The sequence below is a fragment of the Anas platyrhynchos genome, chromosome 1, assembly GCF_047663525.1.
Source record: "Anas platyrhynchos isolate ZD024472 breed Pekin duck chromosome 1, IASCAAS_PekinDuck_T2T, whole genome shotgun sequence".
Lineage (NCBI taxonomy): Eukaryota > Metazoa > Chordata > Aves > Anseriformes > Anatidae > Anas > Anas platyrhynchos.
In genome coordinates this window covers 2145932-2171634 of record NC_092587.1, presented here as the reverse complement: position 1 = coordinate 2171634, position 25703 = coordinate 2145932, and the positions used below count along the sequence as shown (strand labels likewise).

The window sequence follows — 25703 nt, the reverse complement described above, 5'->3', positions numbered from 1 at the left end:
CTTTTATCTTCATCGGGCAAAAGGTGGCCTCAGGTTGGAGATGGAGTATAAGGCATCATATTTGACTTAACCACTTGCATATATCTACTGCTTGCTTGTAAAGCAAGTCAGGTCCTTCCATTTCATCCATTCAATTCTTTGTTCCCAGGAAATTCACACTTATATTTTAATTAATTATATCAAGGTTGTGGTATTCAGATCTCATGGCAACGTTGGAATTCATAACCCCAGCACACCATTTAAATACACACACACTGGATTTTGTGGCACTTTCCCCAAACCTTCCCGTAAACTTACTCTTTCGAGGGGCCATCAAATGCTCTGTCCTGGGCTGTTCATCAACATTTTGGGGGCATAGCTCTCACCCAAACCATGGTGTGGAAGCTAAACTCAGCCTCCGGACACAGGGTTTGAGTCCTTTGGGCACTTTATCGCAGATTGCCTTGGTAACCAGTGCTAAATAACTTATTCTCTGTACATCTCAGCTGCCCATCTGTAAAATGGCCCTCCCTGGAGAGGGGGGCCAGCGACGTGCCCCGCACCGCGGGGATAAATACTTGCATTGAAAGACACTAAAGATGCCGTGGCAATGCGAGCTATAATAGCCGCTATACATAATCTCCTTTAATAGCTAATTGAGGCTGGCGATAGCAGGGGAAGCTGAAAAAGCCCCTTGTGTTTTCTGACCAAAAGCATTAAGAAATTATTTCCTATTGCCTGATTTCATTCAGAAGGAGCTTCATCTGGCGAGCGGCTGCGTACGGTCTCATTATTATTATTAATAACAGCAACAATAGCAGTGAGCACATATGTGGGCTAAACGGCGTCCGGGCGCTCGTGGAAATCGGTAGCTGTGTGTGTGCCATTGTCCAAAAGGCTCGTGTTTTATGTGAAACTTCACTGACTGCAGCCAGACAATGGATATAATTTCTCTGGCTTGAATTTACAGGTCCTTCCTTCCTTCCTTTCCTGATACCATTCCTGGCTTTGGCACCTGCTGAGGCGTAATTAGGACAGCCCTAATTTGGCAATATCCTGATTACAGCAGGAGGAAAAACAGGAAATGTTCTAGTTTTGCTGCTAGCAAATGACTGACTGAAATAGAAATCCATATACATTTCAAATGATTTCGGAGGAGTACAGCAGCCACCCCGCTCTCCTGGGCGAGCGGTTCGATGCACGGGGTCAGCATGCCCTCTGCAGGGACCTCGCGTCGGTACGGCTTGGCACAGACCACAGCTTTCCTTCGGATGGATAAATCTCGAGCATCCTCACGCTGATAAATAAAGTTAGTGGAGGAATGGCCGTTTACAGCCGCCTAAAATCAGGACGCGCTCCTTAGAGCTGGATGCTGATACAATCAGGCGAAGCTGTTGGAGCAAGGAGTGTGTGTCTGCTCTTGAGATGTCTCGAATTTGGGGAGCCAGGGAGATGGTTTATGCAAGATTTGCACATGGCATTCGTTCCTTCTCCATGTGCATGCTGCCTGAAGGGGAATAGGAACAAGCGTGGATTAAATGTATTCAGATACAGGCTCCTCAAAGCAGGGCGGCTGCACTCAGAGTCCTTCACAGCACAGATAGCTCCGTCAGGACGTCAGCGCTAAGGCGTGCAGAGCTGAGATTTTTCTTGTTTGATTTCCACTTGGCTCTGGTTTTCTAGCAAACACAAAAACTAGCAGGGCTGGATGCGAATGGATTGGGCATTTATATAAGTAGCAACTGTAGGTTTTCCTGTGCTTTCATCGATGACAAATTTCGGAAGTGTGTTCTGTCTGAGCTAGGTGAGATGTCTTCAGCAAATCACGTGTGTGTAAGAAGTTCAACACAAACTGTTTACAAATGTGAGTTATGCTTTCTGACGACTTTATGCTGGGGAGTGGGAAATCAGGGATAAAAATGAAAGCAAAAAAGGGAGATAGAGCCACAAAACCTCCTGCGGTGTTAGCAGCGTCATCCCAAGTCTGTCCATCCCACATCTAGCTGCTTCTTCAACAGATTTCTTTGAGAACAGTTCTGCTCAGGAGTTAAATGAGTAGTTAAACTGTTTTTACTGGGCTTTGGGAGGTACTGAAAGGCCACACAAGAAACTGTAGGGATGGGATAAAATCTGACCAGTTCAAGGTAGCTATCTCTAAGATTAGCCTTTCTTTTTAGCCTCTTGCCAGCACCCTTCTCAGAAAAGCTTTGCTGTTTTGAGATCTAAAATGAATCTCTTTCTGTGTCCTCCTACAACAATTTATCCCATTTCTAATTAAGTTCACATTGAAGTTGCACCTTATTTTGTTGTCCAGCCTTAGGCTCTGTCCTGTGTGTCCACCTGTTTTTTAGCAATCTTTCTTCATCCAGTCTTCCACTGAACAAGTATTTTCTCATGCTTTTTTCAACCTGTTTGAAGAGTCTGAATTAAGTCCCCAAAATGACTCTCCAGTCTGCAAAATGAGATGGACACCTCCAAAGAGCGAATCACGTTAATTAAAACATGGCTCAGCTGTCTGGAGGTGAGCAGCAGCCTCTACCAGCTATGAAGACAGCTTATGGTGACCAGCCTCCTGGTTGAACTGTCTCAGCTGAGTTTGTGAAACAAGGTGGGGTAAAATGGGGTATATCTCTTCAAACATGGAAAAAAAAAAATGTTCCTACTTTCCAGCCAGCCAGCCAAAATAAAACTAAACCCCTTTTTAATAGATAAGGAAATGAGGAGCAGATGGATTCATCCAGGGTCTGCAGTCACAACGGGATTTCTCAAGTTCCAAAGACGCACTCTTTCCACACAGTTTAATACTTCTTACTGACATCTTCTTCTTCTTACATTAACTTTTGATTTCTAAGTGTCTTTTTGGATCTAGAAGCTTTTCCAGGCAGGGGTCTGTCTCCCTCAGGCCGTCAGGTACCCGGCACATGCTGAGCATGCTTCTTTTAAACTCTTAGCGATGCGAGCAGAGCTCAGCGTGGAAAAATCCCCTGGGCCTGGGAAGAGAAAAAATCATTCCCAAATACCATTGGCACAGGGCAACAGAGTGAACAGGGTGCAATTAGCTCCTGTGGCCCACAGATGTTTTCCTAATGAAAAGCCTTGATCCCCAGCTGTGTCTGGAGACGTTCCCCATCACTCAGCCCCCAGCTCAAGGGTCAGCGGTGCCAACCTGGGACCATTTCCACCAGCAGATGTTTTCTGGATAAAAACCACTGAGCCGTGGAGGGGCAAAGCCTCTTGCACATGTGCCATCACCCGTGAAATCGTTCACCTATTCCCTCCCCACTCCCAAAAGCTGGGTACAAACAGATGGCATCTTCCTTGGCCCGTTGAGCTGTGAATTAATTAGCTGATTATGGCACTGGTGGCGGCGAGTAACCCTATTACAGCAGCAGGAGTAATTGTGTAGGATTTTGGGAGAAGGGGGGTGTTTGGAAGGAAGCACTCTGAGCTGTACTAAAACATGTCACCCTACCTTGTGATAATTGACTCGAGGACCCGAATTAGGTTGACACTGATAGGAAGTTACGGAGGCAGAAAACTGGCTGAGATGTTAGAAAGAAAAGGTGGGGGGGAAAGGTGTCTGTAATTGATGGTGGAAGCTGGGCTTCTAACGGAGATCAGGGTCTGTTCCACCTTGTTTACCATCCTTCTTAATGAGGGGGTGGTTGGAGTAAAACCAACCTGTCAATAAATATTAGGAGGCGTTGCAACTGTGGGAAAGAATGGGGAAATAATTCAGAGGGACCCACGTGGAAGTGGCAGTGTCCCAGCACTGATAAAGTAGAAGCACCCTTTTGATGTAAATGAAGAACTCTGCCAAGGTCTCCAGTGGCTCATGGTCCCATGAGTAAAATATCACCAAAAGGTAAGGAATCGTGTGAGATAGGCTCTTGGAAAATACTGCCCTAGAAAAGCAAGGGCACCCAGCTCAGACTGGAACTTGCTATAGCAGCCAAACGGATGCCTGTCTCTCCTCCCCTGACACCCACTCCAGAAAGTAGTAGGGTTTTTGAGGACAGCAGATGGTAAAGATCATAAAACAGAGAGGTAGCTCTGCCCTCTGACTCCATCAGAAGACTCCCAAAGATGAGTTTCATGCGCAGACATCTGAAGGGCTACGATACCACTGTAAATAATTGACTATGGAGGCTGAGTGCTGAGGCTGCTATAAGGGAAAATAACGGGGAGTAATGGGATGAAACTGAGTAAAGTAAAACATGAGCACAGTATTGGGATTTTTTTTTTTGTCCAAGAGTTAGATTTGTTCATCTGTGAAATAGACTCCCAAGGGAAGGAGTCTATTACTTCAGTCATTTAAATCTGGAAAGGACAAAGCACTGACTAATATATTCAGGGGAACAGTTGTCCTGCCTTGGCGGAGAAATGGCCAAATATCATCAAATTCAGTTTTTCCAGCTCAGATGTCAGAGATTCTGGTGGAATGTGTTTTTTTTTTCCAGGGTGTTGAGCAGAGCCCTTTTTTCATAAACGGAAAAACACTGAGCTCCTAATAGCAGCAGAAGGCCAAATTGATATTTTGATGCCGAGGTCTTCTGTGGCTGGAAACAGAACTCATTCTTTTCTGTCTGTGGCAGATTGAACATGAAATTTAAAGATAAGGAAAATTCATATTTAAGTGCATGTGACAAATTCATTTTCACAAATCCTGTGTACTCACTGAGCAGAGGTTGTGTTCTTGGTGGCAGGTGAAAGGAGTGATAGGTTGCTCCGTGCTGGTGGGAAAAGAAGTCATCTCGGTTTCACGATAGATCAGTGTTGGCTCAGATCTCGATGCCATTTTCACTCTTCTCCTTTTCCAAACACATACACTCAGTGTGTTGTTACTTTTATTTCTATTTATTGACAAAACATGCCTTTCAGTTGATTTAAAACGAGACTGGTTAATCCACGTAACCCTTCAGAAACCTTCAGGGTTGGTATTGTACAACCCTTCCCAAAATCACCACCTGAATGGCGGTGAGCTCTGACTGTGTGCCCCATGACCACCCTATTATCATCATGTGTGTCATCCAGAAGTGTGCAGCCTGATAAATGCCCCTGTGAGGTCCAGATTAAGCTGATGTGGGTTGAGCCAGCACAGACACGTTCATACTACAGCACCCAGTGACTCTCAGCTGACAGAGCCAGCCCTGAATCTCTGTATCTTTTCCATCCTCAAAGTTTCTGCCTTCTTTGGAGAAGCCAGTTTGTCTGGGGGACAGTAATAGAAAAACATCAGTCCGGTGTTTGCACCTTGTCAGCCCCTCCCGTTGTAGGACACAGCAAAGATGCATTAATTCTGGATGCCTTGAGCAAGGGGCTATGGGTGTCGGAGGGGCAAACACAGGTCCAGGGTGTTTTCTGTGTGTTTCCTTAGTAGAAGAAGATCCATCTCTTAGAGTAAAAATAATCCCACTGCTGCCCACTGCAGGGAACATCTGCTTCTTCTTGGGCTGGAGAAGCAGTCTAGTTGGTCACCATGAGGATTGCCAGTGAAGGAAATCAGTGATAGGATGTCAAAGGAAACACCAGTACCCCTAATTCCAATTTACCTTCTCTAAGAGGGTGAAAAACACTTCCCAGATACTTGCAGTTTACTGAAAACCCAAGAGAGGGAGAGGACTCTCAGATCACTGGTATGCTGGTGAAATAGCAAGCATGGAAGAGCACTACACTGTGTGTGCTCATGGTTGTTCATGAGCAATCCCAACTCAAAAAATAGGCAGCTAGTTGACTCCTCCACGCAGTGCATCCCTTTTGTCTCCTGCAATTGTCGGTGAGGATTTCAGATCACTTACATTGCCAAAAATATTAAACAGGGGAAACCTTCGTAATTGGAATATGCTGTGATCTTTGATTCGATTTCACACGTACATGCGATTAAGCTGAAAACTATTATCAGATGTTTTGGATGGCCGGAGAGAAGATTGGGGACCCTTTGTTTCCTTTCCTTGCTTCAGACCTGCTCCCCAAGCGGGGCCAGCTGGTGTGCGGTGAGCTGGTGGCTTCCACCCAGGTCTGCCTGGGCAGGTTTCCACATTGCAGGCACAGCACAATCAGCAGCGGCTGGCGGGCTCGGTTGAGATTGCAGAGAAGAAATGAGCTGTAGAGAAACTGCCTCCTCACTCTCGTAGTGCAGGATGACCTACTCTGGTTGTATAAATGGTGGTAAGTTGGATAATTTCAAAGGAGAGGACAATATGGTCATTTATCCCTTGAGGGACTATCAAAGTGCATCAAGAGTTGTCAGCTTGAGAGGAATTTGTGTCATAGAAACATAGAATCATTAGGGTTGGAAAAGACCTCCAAGACCATCTGGTCCAACCATCCCCCTCCCACCAATGTCACCACTAAGCCATGTCCCCAAGAACCACGTCCAACTTCTCCTTGAACACCCCCAGGGACGGTGACTCCACCACCTCCCTGGGCAACCCGTCCCAGTGCCTGACTGCTCTTTCTGAGAAGAAATATCTTGTAATTTCCAACCTGAACCTCCCTTGGCACAACTCAAGGCCATTCCCTCTAGCCTTATCACTATTTATCTGCAAGAAGAGGTATCGTGTCCACTTGTGTTGCTGTGCCCTCCACCTAGCTGAATTAGTTTTTGGACCCATTTTTTAGTACTGTGTGGTTTGCACATTTGTATGTGACAGCGATTTTAATTAATAAGTGTGGAATCACGTGAAGAGTACAGTTTGCTGTATAAGGACATGAAACTTTTGGAGAGTGTCTAGAGAAGGGCTACAAAGATGGTGAAGGGCCCAGAGGGGAAGACGTACGAGGAGCAGCTGAGGGCACCGGGTCTGTTCAGCCTGGAGAAGAGGAGGCTGAGGGGAGGCCTCATGGCGGCCTGCAGCTTCCTCATGAGGGGGAACGGAGGGGAAGGAGCTGATCTCTTCTCTTTAGTGACCACAGATAGGACCTGAGGGAGAGGTGTCAAGCTGAGGAAGGGGAGGTTCAGGCTGGACATCAGGAAGAGGTTCTTCACCGAGAGGGTTGTCACACACTGCAGCAGGCTCCCCAGGGACGTAGTTATGGCACCGACCCTGTCAGAGTTTAAGAAGTGTTTGGACTGTGCTCTCAGTCCTATGGTCTGAATTTTTGGGTAGACCTGTGTGGAGCCAGGAATTGGACTTGATGATCCTTATGGGTCCCTTCCAATTCGGGATATTCTCTGATTCTGTGATTCAGTGCTTTGCCCTGATGCGATTGCTGCTGCTTTCCCACAGGAGCATCGTGCAGTCGGACGAAAAGCTGGTGATCAGCGCCTCCTGGGCTAAGGATGACGACATTAGCAGGCTCCTGAAATCTCTGCCCAACTGGAGCAACATGGCTCAGCCCAAGCAACTGAGACCCAAGAGAGAGGAGGAGGAAGACTTTATAAGGTAAAATATTTTATAGCCAAAGTTGTTAGAGGGTTTTAAAGACAGCAGCAACAATGGTAAAATGTTCTGGAAACAAAGTAATTGCGGTGTTTGCATGGCTGTTGTGTATCCAGGTATGAGAAGAGTTTGAGATGTGTTTTTTTTCCTTAAGTGGAGTAATAAAATTTAAGTCCACATGCCTTTATGTGGAAGCACCAGCTTTGCCAAACGGAGAATTTCCTGCACGTTGCCTGTGTTTCGTTCTGCTGATGGTAACAAGAAACCATTAGGGAAATGTGCTGGTTTGGAGACGTGTCTGGGCTCTGTTTATCAGCGCCTGTCTCATGATGGATTGATAGCTAAACCATCCTGCAGCTCTTTATCCTTCAAGAGAAAGAAGAAAGTGGAGCTTCTGCTCTGATGCAGCAGGAACAGAAGAGAGGGAGGCCACGGGTCAGCAAGGAGGCTTCAGTGGCAGCTCCAGCTTACTTCTTTCTTGCACTTCTTGACTATTCCTGCTTGTTCAGGCGCAGCTCTTTGAAGAAATGTGCTTGTGAAACAAGTCAGGAAAGTGGCTGGGATTGGGGAAGGGATGAAAAGGTTGTTTTTAATTCAGGCAGATCCTCGTGGTGCTTGATGATGCTACCCTGGTGACCCATGCAATGCAGAGAGCACCGGTCTGTGACCTTATAGTGGGGACAGGGATTCCCAGAGCTGGTGTTGTCACCACAGCTGCCCTCTGTTTGAGCTGGGACCCGGTGGTGTTTCACCTCCACCCTGAGCCCAGCAGCTATTAAGGAGAGCCAAGAGTTCACCGGTCTTGAAAAGCAGTGGTAGCTCCAGAGGGGATTCGTGCAGAGGCAGCTTTCTGTATCCAAACAAGATTGTTTCATCCTTTTCTTTTTAGGCAAGTGGAAATCTGTACACGGGCAGATTGCCTTTCCTTGCACACTGTAAATCTCTGAGTCTTTGAATCATTGGCTCATCCTGAAGAAACGGGCCCTTTTTGTCATTCCAGCGAGTCAAAAAGCTTGTCTACACATCCCCATCACTATTCATCACATCCTTGATTGGCATTTGGCTATAAAACAGTAGGAGTAAGTGAAGCTGTTGAAAATTAAAGTCTAATTTGCCCAGATTGTCATTTTACTTATTCACTGACTGCAAGCACAATAACATAAAGATGATGCAGTCTAGAGAGAGGAACGAAAAAAGTACAAAATACATCTAGTCACAGAAATGCTCGCTTGTACTGCTGTGGGTACTGCAGTAGGTATGGCAATCAGCATCACCAGTGTTTTAAAAAGTCTTCAGTGACACTGGAAGAATCATACAATCACAGAATCATTTGCAAAGCCCTTGAGGTCTTTGTGTTGGTTTATTTTTGTTTGTTTGTTTGTTTGTTTTTTGAGACTTGTGGATCTAGTTCCAACTTCCATCTTTGCCATCAGATTTCTCCTTTGTTTCTTGGCATGGATGAGTGCTGGGATGCCCTCCTGGCTCCTTCTGTGATTTCTGAGCCATGAACATGGGACACCAGAGCGCCCATGGATACAGAGCTGGGTACTACTGCCTGAGTGTAACCTGCTAGCATAAATTCCTGGCCAGGCTAAATCTGATGGCCAAGCTTAGCCTGATGATAGCAGTGCCAGTATTTTGCTCCTAATGTGCATTTTATTCCAATATTGTCATTTTACTATCCATTAATTGAAGTTTTTTTTTGAAGTTGTATCAGAGATGTTAGAATAGAAAGCCCTATTAAGTCATCTACATTGAATTCCCTGAGAAAAGCTCCTGTACTCTGCCTTTTTTTTTTAGCCTAGATGGTAGAACAAAGATCTTTTCTCAGTATCTGTTTGCACAGAGCATCATGTATTAAGCCCCAGTTCCTCAGAGTGCTGTTAGAATGCTCCTGTAGCATTAATTTAAATGATAATAATTGGTCTGGGCCAGTTTTAGCCATTGATGGTAAGCGACATGGCTTATAAACTTCTTCAAGAATCTGTGCATGGTTGAATAGGTCTCTCCCGAAAGCTTCAAAAATAAAATTAATTGCTTGTCCAATTTTTTGTCATCTTCTTTCCACTTATGCACACTTTTTTCAGCCTTGCTCCTAATACAAAGGAACATGATTTCTTTGCCGCTGTTGCTTCTTTCTCTCCCTCCTGGCACTGCTGAAGAATTGGGAATAATTCTGCCTTAGCTATCACTACCTGAAGGCTGCTGCGGAGCCAAAGGGAAATGGGTCTTGCCCAATTAATATCTCGGTTAGGGTCATCTCTGTGATGAGAGAGCCTGGGAGAGCTCATTTCATTCTCACTTGAGTCATACAAGCTATTGAAAACACTGACACGTAGAAACTCACCTGCATTCACCAACCCAGCTCCTCAGCTACCAGGGACAGGACTAAGCATCCTTTTGCTGGAAAGGAAGGTTTAAGCTGGGTGAAACGAGGGAGCATGTTCTGTCTGGACATAAAACAGGGCTGACAGCAGGGCACGAACTACTCGGCAGCATCCCGTTATGAACGTTGCTGAATTAAATAGGTCCTGAAAGTTTGCCACTAGTTTTTGGATCGTGGCAGGAGGAGCCATCAGTGCACTGCTTTCTTCTCCTCCGCCTCCTCAGGTTTCCTGGAACTCATTTGTTTAATTAAAAGGAAGAATCCAAATGCAGTGCCTTTGCGAAAAAAAATCCTCATGCATATCTGTGTTGACAGTGATTGATTCTGTTGTCTTAACCTGCCACTATCTCTTTTGCGAATAGATGTCAAAAGGCAGAGTAAGCTACTAGCAGAATCTCTCCATTAATATTCTGGTGTGGTTGGCCAGACAAAGGGACCTGATTGAGCATATTATAGTAGCTCGGAACTTGGCAAGGGGAGAAAGGAAAAGAAAAGTCATGCCTCCATTCGTATAATTAGTTTTTAAAGCTCTGAAGGCTATTTGGCACTGGGGCGAGTGTGAAATATGCTGCCCTTATCGCTTTATAAAGGTTAGCCTTCAGTTCATTACTGAATCAGATATGTTGGTGATAAAACCCAGAGATGTATCATTTCCAGGTTTGCCTTTGACGAAGGAAAGCAATGTAAAAAGAGCTTCAGATCTGGTCACACTTGAGTTGTAGCAGAAATTCCTCGTTTTCGGTGCAACTCTGCAGCAGAAGGAGTGGCAGGGGCTAAGGACATGCTGCACCCAAGGGGAGTTACGTGTTTGGGGAGCTGAGGAGGGTGTGTTGGCAATTCATGGGGCAACACATCTGCCTGGAAACCCCAAGGTGGTCTAAACATCACCCCCCAACACAGATTATTACGGTTGCAGATCAGAGATGCCAAATCCGTGTTAGGAGGAGGATGGAGTGATTCCATTTCCTCTCACCTTTTGACTCCAGCAGGCTCCTGAACACCAAACTTGGGATCAGATTCTCAGGCTACAGCTGATGTAACAGTCTAAAAACCCCACTCCCAGTGTTTCCATGTACCACAAGCCTTTTCTTTTCACTGGTTTTCTTTTTCTAATGGGGATAACCCTGCCTGCATAGTGCTCCAGCTGCCTGCTGCATCTCCCGTTCACCTGCAGATGCTCATCCTCAGTCGCTCTGCACCAAAAGGAAGGGATGTATTCAAACAGCGTGAAAGGATACCTGTGCAACAGCAGATCCTTCACCAAATTCTCCCAAATGGTATTGCTCAGGACAGTTACACTATCCCTGCTTAAATAGGATCTCTTCTCTTCCCTTGATTTAGGCTCTGCTGTCCCCTGCCAGTGCTTCCAGTGTAAAACTGGAGCCTGCTTGCAGAGTTGGGAGTGCATTGGAGATCTTTCACTGTTGGAAAAGACAAAAATGTCAGGACAAAATGAAAGCAAGGATAGACTAAAAGGAGATCCACCAGAATGCACGGAAGGAGCAAGAATCATACCCTTCAGTTTTGGGGGTATGAATGTCGATACCTGAGTGTCGGCCAAGTCCAGCGGCTGCTCCTATCACGGCTTGAATTGCTTCAACTGCTTCCAAAGGGATAGACGTGCTGAACATTTTCTGTTGCATAAATAAACAGTCTGCAGAACTGGGAATGAGTTGGGACAATTTGCAGTGGGCCTTCAAGTCCTTCCTTCATGCAAAATTGAGAGCCACGATGCCGGGAGCACAGAGCTCAGGTCCTGCCTTGGGGTAGGGGTTCTCCCCTTCTTCTACCTCTCTGGCAGCCAGGAGGCACCGGTGAAGGTTTTAGTCAAAAGTTGGATCTTAGGTTGTTCCACCTGCTGTCTGATGGGTGTTTTTTGTCACATTATGTTTGGAGCTTTCCATTATTTGTATTGCCTTTTGATGCCTGAAGCCCTGATGTTTCATGGATGAATTTTCCCTTTCTTTACCTCTCATTTTCAATTTCCTTCCCATTTTCAATCCCATTTTCAAATTTAATTTCCTTCCCATTTTCGGCTGTGGCTTTCCTGTCTTTCTTTCCTTGTTCCTTTCTCTCTCAAGAATAAAAGGCCTCCCTCTCCAACTTCCCAGGCTCTACTTATTGTATTCACAACACTTCTAAAGGGGGAAAGAACGGTCTTGGAAGATTAGCAGCAGACTTTGTAGACGTTTTTCCTCTACTGGGACGATGAATCTGGGTGTGCCGTAGGTGTGAGTCATTTCCATTTGATGACAGTCTGCTCCTTTCTATGAAATGAGTTTCTAGATCTCTTCTTGGATCTTAAGAAAAACATGTCCAAATGGCCTCATCATGAGCACAATTGATGCTAAATCCTGTTGCTGTCAGGAGTTTTGTGTGAGAGGCATTAAATAAAGTGAGCCTCTGGATCTTCACAGGATCTTCCCTTTGTCTTTCCCTTGAAAACAAAGTTTGGGGGCATTTGGGTTGGGTTTGGGGGGTTTTGATTAGTTTGAGGAGGGGGCAGTTGAGGGTTCTGTGTGTTCCAGACCTGAATCCAGGAAGAATCTCCCAGCTTCAGATTGATTTATCCTACAAATTGCAATATCTATTGAAATATTGAAATATACCTCAGCTTTGCCAAGGTCCCTTTCCGGGTACCCCTACACTGCGTGGCAGGGATGGAGAGGGAAGGCAGAGCAGGGACGTGGGAGCTCCAGCTCCTTCACAAAGCTTTAACACCAGCTCCTGCTTGAACAAGATTTAATATCGTTAAATCACATCATTAGAGCTACACAATATACTCCGAGACACTTCCCTGTCTGCTGTGATAAATTATATAATACAAACCTAACAAGACCAGAATATTCAAATAAATTTAAGCGAGACGATGGCGCGTGGTGTTACAGCTTCAAATTGTCAATTAGCGCTGTCTGCTTTTCGACGGTGTTGCGACCTCTCAGCAGAGATTTGGAGCTGCCTGGGAGTGCTGGCGCCGATCGCTCGGGTCCCTAATAGCACAAATTGTTGTTGAGGCTCTGCAAATCCCGGCGAACCTCAAATCTGGGTCGTTTTGAGACTGGGCTAGAGCTTCAGTCCTTTAAAACGGAGTACCGTGGGTTGGCAGCGTGAATTTATATCCGCTGAGGATGCTCTGCGGCATCTTTTCATCACGGCTCCAACGCTGTTTGGATGCGCTGCGAAAAAGCATCCTCACGTGCTAAATTTTTAAAATACCTTCAGGTGCTGAACCTTTGAAAGGAGTGAAACCACAGCTTCTGTAGAAATACTGGGCCGGGTTTTATTGTTCTTGCAGCAGCGAATCATCTCCGAGGGCTTCCTTTCGCAGGGAAAGCCCACGTGGGTTTATTTGTTTTGGTGCTCGCGCAATTTCTTGATGAGTGTTGAGCAAATTCTGGTGCGAGATGAAGAAACAAACCACTGCTTTCTCTCTTTCTTTATAAATAAGAACATAATAGGGATTTCTTTGATTTGGTTCAGGGGAAATCTGTCTGCCTGTGTAGTTCCTTATCTACAGTTTTTAAGCACAATCCCCAAGCTGACTCTCTGGCTAAAATGCAGGGATAGAAAACAAATTATCTTTGTCCTGTTCGCAGCTCAACGGATAATTTGAGGATGTTTCCTATACAGGGACAGCTCTGCCTGCTGCTTTCAGCTGTGGTTTAAATCCATTTTGTTGCTTCTCCTCTGCAAGCCGATGCTCAGGGGAAAGGATCCCTCTGAGGTCTGTGCTCTGGAGGGTGTGAGAAAGGGCAGGAGGTCCTCGTCGGGTCAGTGTGTCCCTGGGGGGACTCCTAGGAGGATCTCTTGCTGTTCCCCACCCCGTCCTGCAGCTCCACGTTCCCTCCCAGTGAGCTGTGTCCTCGGCCTTATTTGCAGAAGGGATAATTGAAGCTAATTTCTTGGCAGAGAAAAAGGAGAGGAGCAGTAAGCGAGCGTAAAGCTGCTGCCAAGGGTACCTCTGAGACCTCCTTCCTCATTCTGCAGTACTGATGCAGACACTTGGCTGCTTTTCAGCCCTGCTCTGGCACGGGCAGAGGGCCTTAAATGTAGCCCAGGTCATCCTCATTTATCCCATATGCTCTTCCCTGGCCTTTGTGCCCTGGTGTACGAGTTTCCCGTCCTCCCATGTATAGGCTGAAATAGAGATGAGGGGAAGTCTCGTCTATTGCCATCAGTCCCCGTGTTTCCAGTCAGTTTAGCTCAATAGGTCGTTTAATTTCATCAGCAACTCATCCCAAAAATGCATCAGCTGTGCTCCTGCTTTCTGGAGGAGAGGAGGGGGAAGCCAAACTGTCTGCAGAAGATCCCTCTTGGAAACCAGGACCCCGACTTCTCCCCATCCCTGCTGGTACCAAGGATGCGCTGTGCATCCCAAACAAGAACGGATCTAGTGCTGATAACATTACTGGTCACTGTGTTGGAAAAAGAAATAGAGAGAAATGGATGGCTTAACAAAGGGAAACAAAATGAAGTGCTTTGTTAATCCAAGGACATAGCTGGCGCAGCTGGCCTTGTCTGACAAAGCGGAGATTTAAGAGTGAACCCTATTGAAGCACGTATAAATCCCATGGGAACTGAGACCAAAAGGTGATGAAGTGTTGTGGCACCAGCATCAAATACAGTTATAACGAAGAGTGGGCTCCGACAAAGGAGCAGCTGGACAGTGAAGAAACGTGCTTGAATTTTCTTCATTCACGGTGTAGTTGATATGTAATATTAACCAATTAACCAACATTAACCTTGAGCATCAATATGTACATACCTGAATTACCTGCAGGAGCGTGGAGCCTTGCCTTTTCTTCCAGTTCCATAAAACACTCCATCATGAACCACTCGGTTGTGTGGGTTTCTTGCTTTCTGAAATATGTCATCTCCACAGCTCGAAATTTCATCCTTGAGTGCTCAACAAAATCTGAAGGATTTTTTTTTTGTCTTTTGGAAAGCTTTGGCAAAATCCAAAGGAAGCTTTGTAGTTAAGGTAGGGTGGGATCTGGCTTTTCAAAATCATCGTAATTCAAACCAAAGGTACCCACTGAGCCATCAAAAACTTGTAAATTATATGCGTAAAGTGGTTACAGATGAGTTCATAGGTTCTAGCTCTGTCTTAGATAGACATTTACAGGTATAAAAGTGACCAGAAAAATATGAAGTATGGCTAAAAAAACATACGGGAATCAAAGGGCTGAAGATGCTATCCTAATATGCAGAGTTAAGGTTGGATATTCAGATGATTTGGTTTTTGTCATATCCTTACCCTTAAATGTTTAGCCTTGCAAATTTAATAAAGCAACACACAGTGAGTAGTCACTCAAGCATGCATCCGGAACAGCAACAGTTTGCTTCAGGGAGGCGTTTGCTAACAGCAGGCTTCAAGTTAAATTCTTGCAATTCACGAGAACCCCTTAAAGTCGTCTTTTGGAAGAGAGTTACTTGCTGAAGGTTGTCTCTAGTTTAGATGGTCATGCGAAAGAGGGAGTTGAGGTTTCTGCAGTCAAGGATGTGTATTTAAAATATATATATATTTTTTTTTCTGTCCTTTTGGCACAAACTTGTTGTTGTTTGAGACTGTCAGAATTGCATTTGTCGCAAACAGCGTTTTAGAGTATCGCTTTCCCTAGAAAACCTGATTTGTAGGGGAGTTAAAATAGGAAATACACCCTGCTTTGTGTTATATAGATCGCAGCCTGACGGCAAGCACTGTATTATTCATGGCCAGACATCCACCCAGAGCAGTGCCAAAACCTTTTTCGGCGTGTGGGAAGGCAGCAGAGCCGTCCCCGTGCTCCAACCCAACTTGTAATCGCGGCTGTGGGCAGCGGCGCGCTCGTGACTCCGCATTTCACAGCTCTCGGATGGTGACTCACAACCAAGTGCTTTCTCTGCTGCATTTTGTATTGGAAAACCATGTTAGCGAAGGTAGAAATCCACCAAATGTTTCATTGCTTTGCTTTTCAGGGCGATTAATGCGGTTGCCAGTGGGATTTGACCGCGGAAATCAAGAGGAATGGTTCAGTTTGGGTGGAAAAAGCGTATCTTTGACATGTCTTCTACTCCCCAGGAGCAGAAGAGAGTATCTGGGTGTCTGTAGGTGGGCAGAGCTAAATGAGCTGTTTTGTGGCCACTGCGGAAGCCAATAGCACATTTTGCTTGAATGAATGATAATGAATTACAGCAGAAAAAATGCTTAAGCCTGGCTATGAGCTTGGCCACGCAGTTCAGCCTTGGGTTGGGCTTCACAGCAGTCACTCAGGATGCCCTTGCCTGGAGCCTTTTCACAGAATCACAGAATCACAGAATTTCTAGGTTGGAAGAGACCTCAAGATCATCGAGTCCAGCTTTATTAAGTTTCTTAATGAAGAAACTTTTCTTAATATTTTCTTAAATATTTTCTTTCCTTTTCTTAGTATCTTAGAAGTGCCCAAGCAGGGAAGCTTGCTAAGGCCTTTCCTGAAGTGCAGAAAGGATTTCATGTGTTTCCAGTAGCCAGAACAGATCAAAATTAGCCCCAACTAGTGGAGAGGGAGGCCAGCTGAACTGCCACTGCCCTCTTCCATGGAGCTGGAGATGCTCCTGTGGTTGAGCTTCAAACACGACCACGAGGTAAGGTTGCTCCTCTCAAACCATGGCACCCAGGATACAGCCTAAGGCAACAAAGTTTGTATTGTCAAGACGAAGAAAATCCTCAAAGAGAATTTTTTTTTAATGAAGACTATTTTTTTTTTGCCTTCCATGACTTCCATTGAGCAATTTAAAACCATTTCAGCGTTGTTCTTTTTTTTTTTTTCTTTTCTCAAGTGACAGTGAAGTCCCACAAATCTAGCGAGATGCTGGCAATAAAGCTGCTTAGATAGTGTATAAAACGCCACTGATGGGATTATTTTGCTGCAGTTCGTTGCAGTTATTATGCTCAGCAGCGTGATTCCTCATTGTAAGTTCATAAAAGAGCTAATGACAGGAAGTGGAGGTTTGCAAAGTTGAATGAAAGTGGAATGCAAATGCGTAACAAAAAGAGCAACTAATGATGGGAACAGGGTACCGAGGACCATGGTAAATGTGCCGTCGCTTGGAGTCTTTCAATAAAATGCACTTGGCTTCATCCAGGAGTTATTGTAATCAGACGTAGGGACCGTTGGGTGATTTTCTCTGTCCTAATGGTGCTCAAAAAGCCATCCTACCTACCTACCATCTCCTACCTGCAAAACCATTTGGGGGTGTTTGCCATGCAAAGAGTTTACCAAAGTAGCTCTTTGTGGACATGAGGATTGGGAAAGTTAAATCTCAACGCAAAAGATGGAGCGTGAGAGGAGCGGAGGGAGCGTTTACACTCCTTGAAAGAGATTTTTCATTTTTATGGTGTAAGCACGTTTATCTTGGTCATCATTTCTCACCAGGTGCTATCTATAAGCGAAATAACGCACGGGCTAATGTGCAAAATCATTTATTTGTCTGTTGTGATAAGCCCTCAGGTTTCACGTGAGATTTCTTGTGATGCATGTATAAACAAATTTGCTTCAGAGATTGAAAGAGATGATTTACAAGGGAAGATTAAAAGTACTGCGTATCTGTACATACCCCAAGGAGATACGGAAAGCAGCTGCACGCCTGGGAAGGGTGTAAATGGTGGGGGAAAGGGCTGTGGGGATTGACTGGGATCAGGTTTGTAACTGTGGGAATGAAATGAAATGCCGAGGTTGTAAATGCAGGGGGAATGATATAAAAAAAAAAAAATCCCTGAGATAGTGGTGTCATGAACTGCAGCATATTTTATTCACTTTGATGAGACTTTCAAAACTCCACGAGACAACCGGCTCGAGATCCTGCCCTGGAGCAGTTCTGCTCCGGGTGGTTTGACCTTCTCCATCTCCCCCTTGCTGGCCCTGTGCTCTGTTTCTGAGGCTGGCTTCGTTTTTGCATTTCAGGGCTGCTTTCGGCAAAGAGTCCGAAGTTCTCATCGGCAACCTGGGAGACAAGCTCATCCCCCAACAGGAGATCCTGCGGGACGTCAGCGACCTGAAGGCCTTGGCCAACATGCACGAGAGCCTGGAGTGGTTAGCAGGTCGCACCAAGGCAGCCTTCTCCAGCCTCTCAGCCACCCAGAGTAAGATGGAAACCAATATAATTATGCACCTGGCGCAGGCGTGGGCTTTTCTTCTTGGTTTCAAAGGGTTTGTGTTAGAGGAGAGCAGAAAGCAAAGCAGCTCCATCTCTTTCTTCCTAGTGAACACCGTGGTGTGACATCTGCTCGGGCTGTGGTGGGGGGCACGGTGCGATGGTGCCAAGGGCATCACTCCCAGCAGAAGCTCTGCTGGGTCTTTCAAGGCTCGAGCTTTTCAGCAGTCCTTGCTAATGACACTCCACAGGAGCAGGTATCCATGCTGAGACGGGTTTCGCTTGCTTTAAAGCGTTGCTCGATCGCTGAATATTTAAAAATATAGGTATTATAAATTCAGCGGAGAAACTGAGCAGCTCTTAATGAGGAATGCCCTAACGTGCGTGTCACTGGGGTGCTGATGCTCAGCCTGCAGAGGCAGCCCTTGCTGAACCGAGGTGCAAGGAGGGCAGAGATGGGAGAGCCTGGAGACACCGCTTCTGCTCCTGACTGTCAGGGATCACCTGCAGTACCTTTGTGAGATCGTTTCACTTCTCTGTGCTCCAGCTTTCGCTCCTCTCCCCTGAGAACAGTGATTTTTTTCTGTCTGGAAAGTGCTGGAGACGTGATTAGTGTTGCTTCTCCTTTTATCACCGTCGTTGGTGTTGTCTGCCCAGGGTCACGTTCAGAGGAGGGCTGTGGCTGTGCCCCAGCAGCAGAGCTTGGCACAAAGAGCCCACAGCTCCTCTGCTGCCTGGCTGAAACCTTTCTCCTAAAACATATTAAGCTGTTTTAATCACGCAAAATGCTTTTTAAGAACAATAGGCCAGTTGCAACATGACAGGGCTGCTGTTTGCACGTCGCCGGGTGCCTCAACGCCGTGAATGTCAACAGATCAGAACGCGTGGCGTACCAAAGGTGGTGTCTTTGACCTGCTGGCTGCCTCTGTCACGTTGCATAGCAGCAGCAAGGCAGTCCACGGCATGCAGCTAAGTGTGATTATTGCTCTTCTCCATCATTTAAAATCAGTGGCTCATCAGCCCTCCAGCAGTGCACTCTCCCGGCTGTGCTCCGATTGCTTACAACAGACTTAGATAAGAGAAAGACACCGACACCATGCCAATACCACATCCTTTTGGTCTTACCACTTTCAGAAAGTTTTGCTTATGTGGCCAGCAACAGGTGCCGTAAAGAATTAGACGATGCACGTGTAAATGTGTGCCGTCTCCTTGCGTCTCGTAGCACCTCTGCTTTTATTAACTCAGCTGGCACAGAGCTGAGCTTTTCACAAGGCCAGGGATTTGCACCTCACATTCCCAATAGTTGTCCTGCCTCTGAGGCTGACCCCAGCGAGGTGGCCATGCATTTTTAAGAGCAGCGGGACCAGGGGCAACCACATCTTCTGAGCTTCTGGGTGGATTTTGCATCGAAAAATCACTTCTGCCCTGTTTTCTGGGGAAGTGATGGAGGAAATTTGCTGGTGCTAAATTGGAAAAGTCTTGGTGCTACATCTCGGTTAAAATAGTTGCTCCTTGACAACACAGCTTCTCTTTAATAGTGTCGGGCTTTATTTGACTGTGTAGGAGAGCATCATCATCATCTGGGTGAGTGAGGGTTTGTCCTTCTTATGGCTTATATCTGCTCTGGAGCACGACCTCTGAACTCTTTGATCCAATTTTCCCTGATCCATTTGTTGGGTTCCAGTAGGATAATTAAGATTCTACAATCAGCAAACAATTAAAGATGTAAAATACCACAGGTAGCTTTAATATTTCTATAACCCTTACTGTGAGCTCTGGAGGATACCTGAGTGACAAGAAGAACTGCTGGGCTCTCACGGTGTGTACTTTACAAGATTAAAATTTAAAAAAAGAAAAGAAAATAAAAAAGAAAGTAAAACCCGATGGAAAACGCTATTAAAATTCAATAGGCAAATACTTATTCCCAGAACTTTAGTAACCAGAGGAGTTTTGGGGGCTGAGGAGTTACGCTCCAACAGTCAAAGTTGTTAGAAATAAAAACATCATTCATAATTTCAGTTCTAGTTGAAACTCAATTTTTTTCAAAAATCAATGTTTTCCAAACATAAAAGGGCATGAGCATGACTTTCAAGCTTCTGAGAGGACGTTACATGCAGCAGTGAATAAAAATAAAAGTATAAAGTGTAATACTTTACTTGTCAGCATCCTCCTGACAATAAAAATTCATCTTCCTTTGTAATAACTTCATACCAATGCGCTAAAATGTCTGTACACAAATGCCAGGAATATCTGAAACAGGAGGAAGAAGGAGCCGCGTTAGAAAATGATAGAGGCTGTTGACCTCCTGGTTATAAATGAAACCTGGTGGAGTATTTCTCGTAAATGAAACGTCAATAGAGCTGACTGCAGCCTGTATGGGAGAAGTAAAAAGTGATGCTGTGGGGCAGAGGTGGTGGAAGTCAGATGTATTTACAAACCCAGCCAGCTCCGCTGATATACAGGGGAGTGCGATTCTCCGGGGGAATCGTATAAAGAATAAAGAACAGAGGAAAAACGAGATGAGATTTTTCTTTTTGTCCCACCTGGACTGAGCAGGAGGAGGAAAAAGGCAAACCAGCTATTGTTTCCAAGGTTCATACAATGTTAATGCCGTAACGCTCGGCTGTCATGCGAGTTACTCTGTTCTTTTCTGGGCTGGTTTGATCATCTGAATTTCTGAGAATCTGATTGCTGCAAGCCACAGCGTATTAATGAGGGTGAGGGGAGAGGGAGGGAGGGAAATAAAATGACCCAAAGTAAAGCTAAATGAAGGAGTTTTCTGCCACTCGCTGAAGCTCACCACATTCAGACTCGGGTTGCCATAAGTGGAGCCGGCTTCATCATTTCGGCATCAGTAACTTTGATTTTAAGGCATGCCCACGTGAAACCCAAGTATTCCAGTTCGATACAACTTGAATCTGTGGTTTGTTATACCCGAGTCGACAGGCCGTTAGTCACCTGCAAAGTCTTTTCTGTCCCAACAATGTGAGGTTAAATCTCAGCCCCGCTCAGGGCATCATCAAAGCCCTCAGTGAGTGACCAGGACCAGAAAAAACAATCCCCAAGCCCATAACACGGTTGTAGTGGCCCCGTTTCCCTTCCTTGTAGAAAGTCAGTAGCATTCCCAGCAAAGCTTCCTTGGCAGTTTATGGCCATAGCTGCAAATATTCAGAAACCACAAGGCAGAGCTGGTCGGGTGTGGAAGTGTTTGGGGAAATCCTAAAAAGGGTGCTATACATCTGTGGCTTTTTGGTTCGGCTGTCAAAAGGCCCCTTACTACAGATAAAAATTCAATAACCTTTCGCTGTGGATGTGCCACAATTATCACTCATTTAAAAACAGTCTTGCTAATAGAGTGTTTTATCATGCTGGGCAGTCTCTGCATTCTTCATTATTTAGTGTTTGCTAAGCTGATGGCTCTTCCATTGCTCTTCCCTTATCTGCACTGCTTCAGAATTGGATTTTATATTTTCTGAACCAGTCAGATATGACAAAGTCATTTTCTTTTTCTCTTGTCTTTTGAGGGAATACAAACTTCTTTTTTTTTTAACAATAACAATTTAAGGATTAAAGTTGCTGGAAGTGGATGAATTTAACTGAGGAAGTCACGTCCATTTGGAGTCGGTTTTATGTGAAAATGGAAGTCGGGTTTCCTCCCCATTTCCTCTCCTGCTTCTCTGCCTTGCCCTGGGCAGATACAACAAACCCTCAGCCTTTTCTCTTCGGGGAGCTTCAGCCTTCTGAAGCCCTGTGAATATTTTACAAAGAGCGAATTATTATGCATGATGAAGAAGTTGGGCCAATCTTTACATTTTTAAGGTGGTTGCCTGCTGTGTGCAGGTAGGAAGATGAAAGATTAGCCATTAGCCAGTGGAGCTGCAGCTATCCTTTCACATTCAGCTGCCTCTTGGCATCTTGTGACTTCAGCAGTTACGGACCGGCTGTCTTAAACACTGGGTTTAAGATGACTTTCTTCCTGAGCTTACACGAAACAAGATCATCTTTCTCTTCTAGATGGCTTATTGGAAGTAAAGTCTTCGCACGTGTACAATGTGCCTGCAAATACTTACAGATAAACAGATTCTCTTGCATCCACCCAAAGGTTGGTCAGTGTATTGCGTTCAATTTCTGTGTGTGCTTTCTGTTTCTGATCCTTAATGAAGAATATTTTTAATGCAATTTTAGTACCTTGGCAGCTTGAGCTAGAAAAACAGTACTCCAGCAGTAATCTCAAGAAAGACATCTCCTCCAGTCGTGTCCTTAATCTACAAATTAAGTCTCCTTAGAAATGGGTCCTGCAACTCCGGGTTCATTCAAAGTAGGGAGGTCCAGCAAAGAGCATCACAAGAGGAAAAGCTGGGTCAGGAATGTGTTGAAATGAAGACAGAAATGGGAAAAAAAAAAGTCTTGAGTGTTTTTATTCTGTGAAGTTTGTTGTTTTTTTTTGTAGCATCCCGGGTCCTGGATTTATGCAATTAAGTGAGAATCTTGCTGTACTTGAAAACCACACACATTCATGCACATTTATCCTTTTTCTTAGCAAAAAGCTTCAAAAGTAAGATGGACTTAAGACATACTGTTTTTAACAGCGAATCTAAACCAATGATTACTTGGACTGTTGTCAAAGCTCTTGGTTTTCAATCCCAGCTCCTCTTTGTCTCCTGTTGCCCTTCAAAAGTTGGCACAGAAGCAAAGCTTCCTTAAAAAAGCAAAGAGTCAAAATCTTTTGCACAACCCTGGCTTCAAACAGACTTTAGGCTGACCATTTGTCTACAGTGGCAGAAACTAGAAAGTGAACCCTAAATAAATCAAGGGCAAACGTGAGTACAAATTCGGCATTAACGCCTGCAGCCCACCTATGGGGGAAGCACCCTGGTGCTAGGGGGGATGCACAGGAGACCTTTAAGAGCTGGCTCCATCACTGGGACATCCAAACCCTGCTGCTGTCCGCAGAGCAGAGCCACAGCAAAGCCAACAAGGCGAAGCTGTTTCTTCCCAGACATAAATTGCAATTGTTTGCTGGCAGAGCCAGGTCTCCGCTGCGACGATTTGCATTAGACACGGAGCTAATTACTCTGGTTGGTTAAGCCAGCTGCACGCGGGTTTAATGAGAGATGGGGAAATGCCACGCTCCCTTTCCGGATGGGGTTTGCACACATGGCTTTGCAGTTCTCCCCTTGTTTTACACGAGCTGTATTTGGGGGATGCGGATTCACAGCTCCGGGCAGGATGCTGCCTCCCACCTCCCACCCAGCCCCTCTGCCATCCATCGCACCCCGTGACAGCCAAAGCAGTGTTTAAGTGATGTCAATACGTCAAAGTGATGCACATGCCAATATGCAGATTGGTAGATAAATGTCTCCTGTTCCTCCTCAGGAAATCCTTTCCCATTGGATTCTTTTTTTTTTAATATATATTTATTTTTACATCCACCCTAATTGAAATTGTGCCTTACAACGTACAGAAAGGTCACGTGGAGTTTCTTATTGCTTTATTCAGTTTTCCTGCAATTCCCACTGCCACGTTGCACTGCCATCCCCTGGTTTCCAAACTCAGGGCTTCAGTCTTTTGTGGGTTTATGAGCCAGCCAGATTCAATGGCAGAAATGCTTAGACATAAAATCACAATGAGGACATCAATAATAAAGTTTAGGAATCGGTTTGCCATGGCTCTTGCCTGGCAGTTGGGTCTGGTTAGGAAGCTGTCAGGATGTAGTTTGCTCTGTCACTTGGGTTTTAGGATGTTACAAAATGAGGGGATTTGTGTAGGGGCATTGCAGGGTTGGCAAGGAGAGAATTTGGCCCTTCTAAGGTGCCTACAAAGGCATTCAGCCTCTTTGCTTCCTTATTGCAGATGCTTCCTAAACAGGTTGTTTTTCACCCGTTTAGGGCTGATTTCACCCCAAAATCAAAAGGCAACATGTGGAAAATGCCATCGCCACTTCTCTGGGTGGGCAGGGCAGCATTTCACCCTCCAGACTCGCAGCAGCCATGGTTTCGTTCGAAAGCAGGGGGCAGAAAAATGGGTTGTGCAACAGCTTTTTACCAAATCCCGCAGATTTCTGTCGCTGGCTGGCTCTTGTTAATGATAATACTGAGCATTTGCATTGCATTTTCCAGCCATAGATCTCAAAATACTTTGAAAAGGTTAGTGAAGGCCATTATAGGATCAAGACTATCCTGGAGCACTTTGCACCCGAGAGGTCAGCCTCCCCTTTGCCTGGCTCAGCGTGCCTCCTCGTCCTGAAATAGGCTTTGATAGCTCACAGAAAGCATCCCGCAACACTTGAGAAAGCGATGTCTTTTAAAACTGATGGCAGAGCCCCTTTATACCACTCTGCCAGGGGAAAGGAGCTGTAATTTACGCTTTAAGGCCCCTTTCTGCTGACGGAGTGGTGCAAAGGGGTCTCAGCACAAATGAAAATCAGGGCCGACGCGGTGGTAAAATTGATGCCTTTCATTTCATAGTCAGGCCACACTGCGGTGGTGAACTCAGACGGGGCTTTGTGTTTAACCCTGGTGTTTCTAATGAACTGAATTCAGCTCTTAAATGTGCCTATATTTCTCTCCCGTTGGAGCTTATTTTTTTTCTGTCATTGAGCTTGTAACACATCTTGCTGTATTGATTGCTCATGGAGAACTTTTTTTTTTTTTTTGTGGAGATCTATTAATAGAGAACCTTATTTAAAAGCCAGATTAAAGGTGATCAACACGTGCCTGACCTCACACGGGAGAAGCGAATGCTGTTGCATTATGATTTTAGCAAAACTGCATTTCTTTCCAAAGCAGAAAACGCTCCAAATTCCTTCCAAATGTAAAACATCTGCCATCAACTTGAAAAGATAAGTCTTGCATGCTTGTATCATTTGATGAATTCCAGTTGCTTCAATATAACTTAGTCTAAATGACAGCTTTCCAATTTAGCTTCTTAAGCAGTCTCATTTTCCAATACCGTTTTTTTCTCTCTTCCACTACCTGAGCAATTAGTGCTGTTCTGAAAATGCTAAAAATTGGACCAAATCCCATTCTCACTTGGTCTGAACCATCATAAAACAGTCATCCGTGGGGTCTTTTCCTATCTCGTAGCTGTGCACGCATTGTCTTAAGGGAGATGCCAGTGTCCTGGCGTGATCTCTTCCCATCTCTGCCCTTCAACCTGTTAGATCAGGTTAACTTGTTTTGTGTCTAGGATTTGTTTTACAAATCGCAAGTTCATTCTTTCCGTATCATGATCTGGCCACATGTTACACAAATGTGGCTTATCCTGAAATAAGTTCCAGATGTTAAGTCCCTCTTCTGGGTGTTGTGTTAATATTGTCTGGGAACAGCTGGTGCAGATTGGTGTAAGATGTTTCATTTGGGTCTAGGAAGTTCAGGGGAGAACCAGAGACAGCTGATAGGAGAAGGTCTTCTTGGCCATCTCATCTACATCACCGTGGCTCAGATCCACACATCTCCTTCTTGTCGATCCCATGGCTCATCGTGGTCCTGTGCTGACATCTCTTGGATATTGCAGAGATGACCAGCGTTATCTCCTTACAACTACAAATCCCACTGTTGTACACGGCGTGCTTGGGGCTGGTATTTAGAAATGAAACACTGTCCTTGAGCCCCGGGTTTCCCCAGGTGGGACTCCCTTTGAGCAAAGACAGGAGAACTTGGCCTTCTTCAAGCACAGGAGAATGTAAATCTGTCAATTCTACACCAAACCATCTATGATCACCACATTAATCACCATTTTTAGCTTTAGTAGGAGCTACAAATTTACTTTAACTTCTGGGAAGTTGCTACATACAGGTCAGAAACTCCTAGATAATATTTAGACCTTAGGTTCAGTAGATACGA

At 45.2% G+C, this 25703-nt stretch overlaps 1 protein-coding gene across 3 annotated transcripts in view; it reads left to right on the top strand.

Annotated features, from left to right (window-relative positions):
* EXOC4 (exocyst complex component 4) overlaps positions 1-25703 on the top strand; it is a 365485-nt gene that overhangs the window by 300585 nt on the left and 39197 nt on the right. For all 3 annotated transcript variants that reach the window (XM_072041021.1, XM_072040965.1, XM_072040993.1), the window contains exons 13-14: positions 7209-7364; positions 17670-17848. In XM_072041021.1, coding sequence (XP_071897122.1) covers positions 7209-7364; positions 17670-17848 — 335 coding nt within the window. The remainder of the gene's footprint in view (positions 1-7208; positions 7365-17669; positions 17849-25703) is intronic.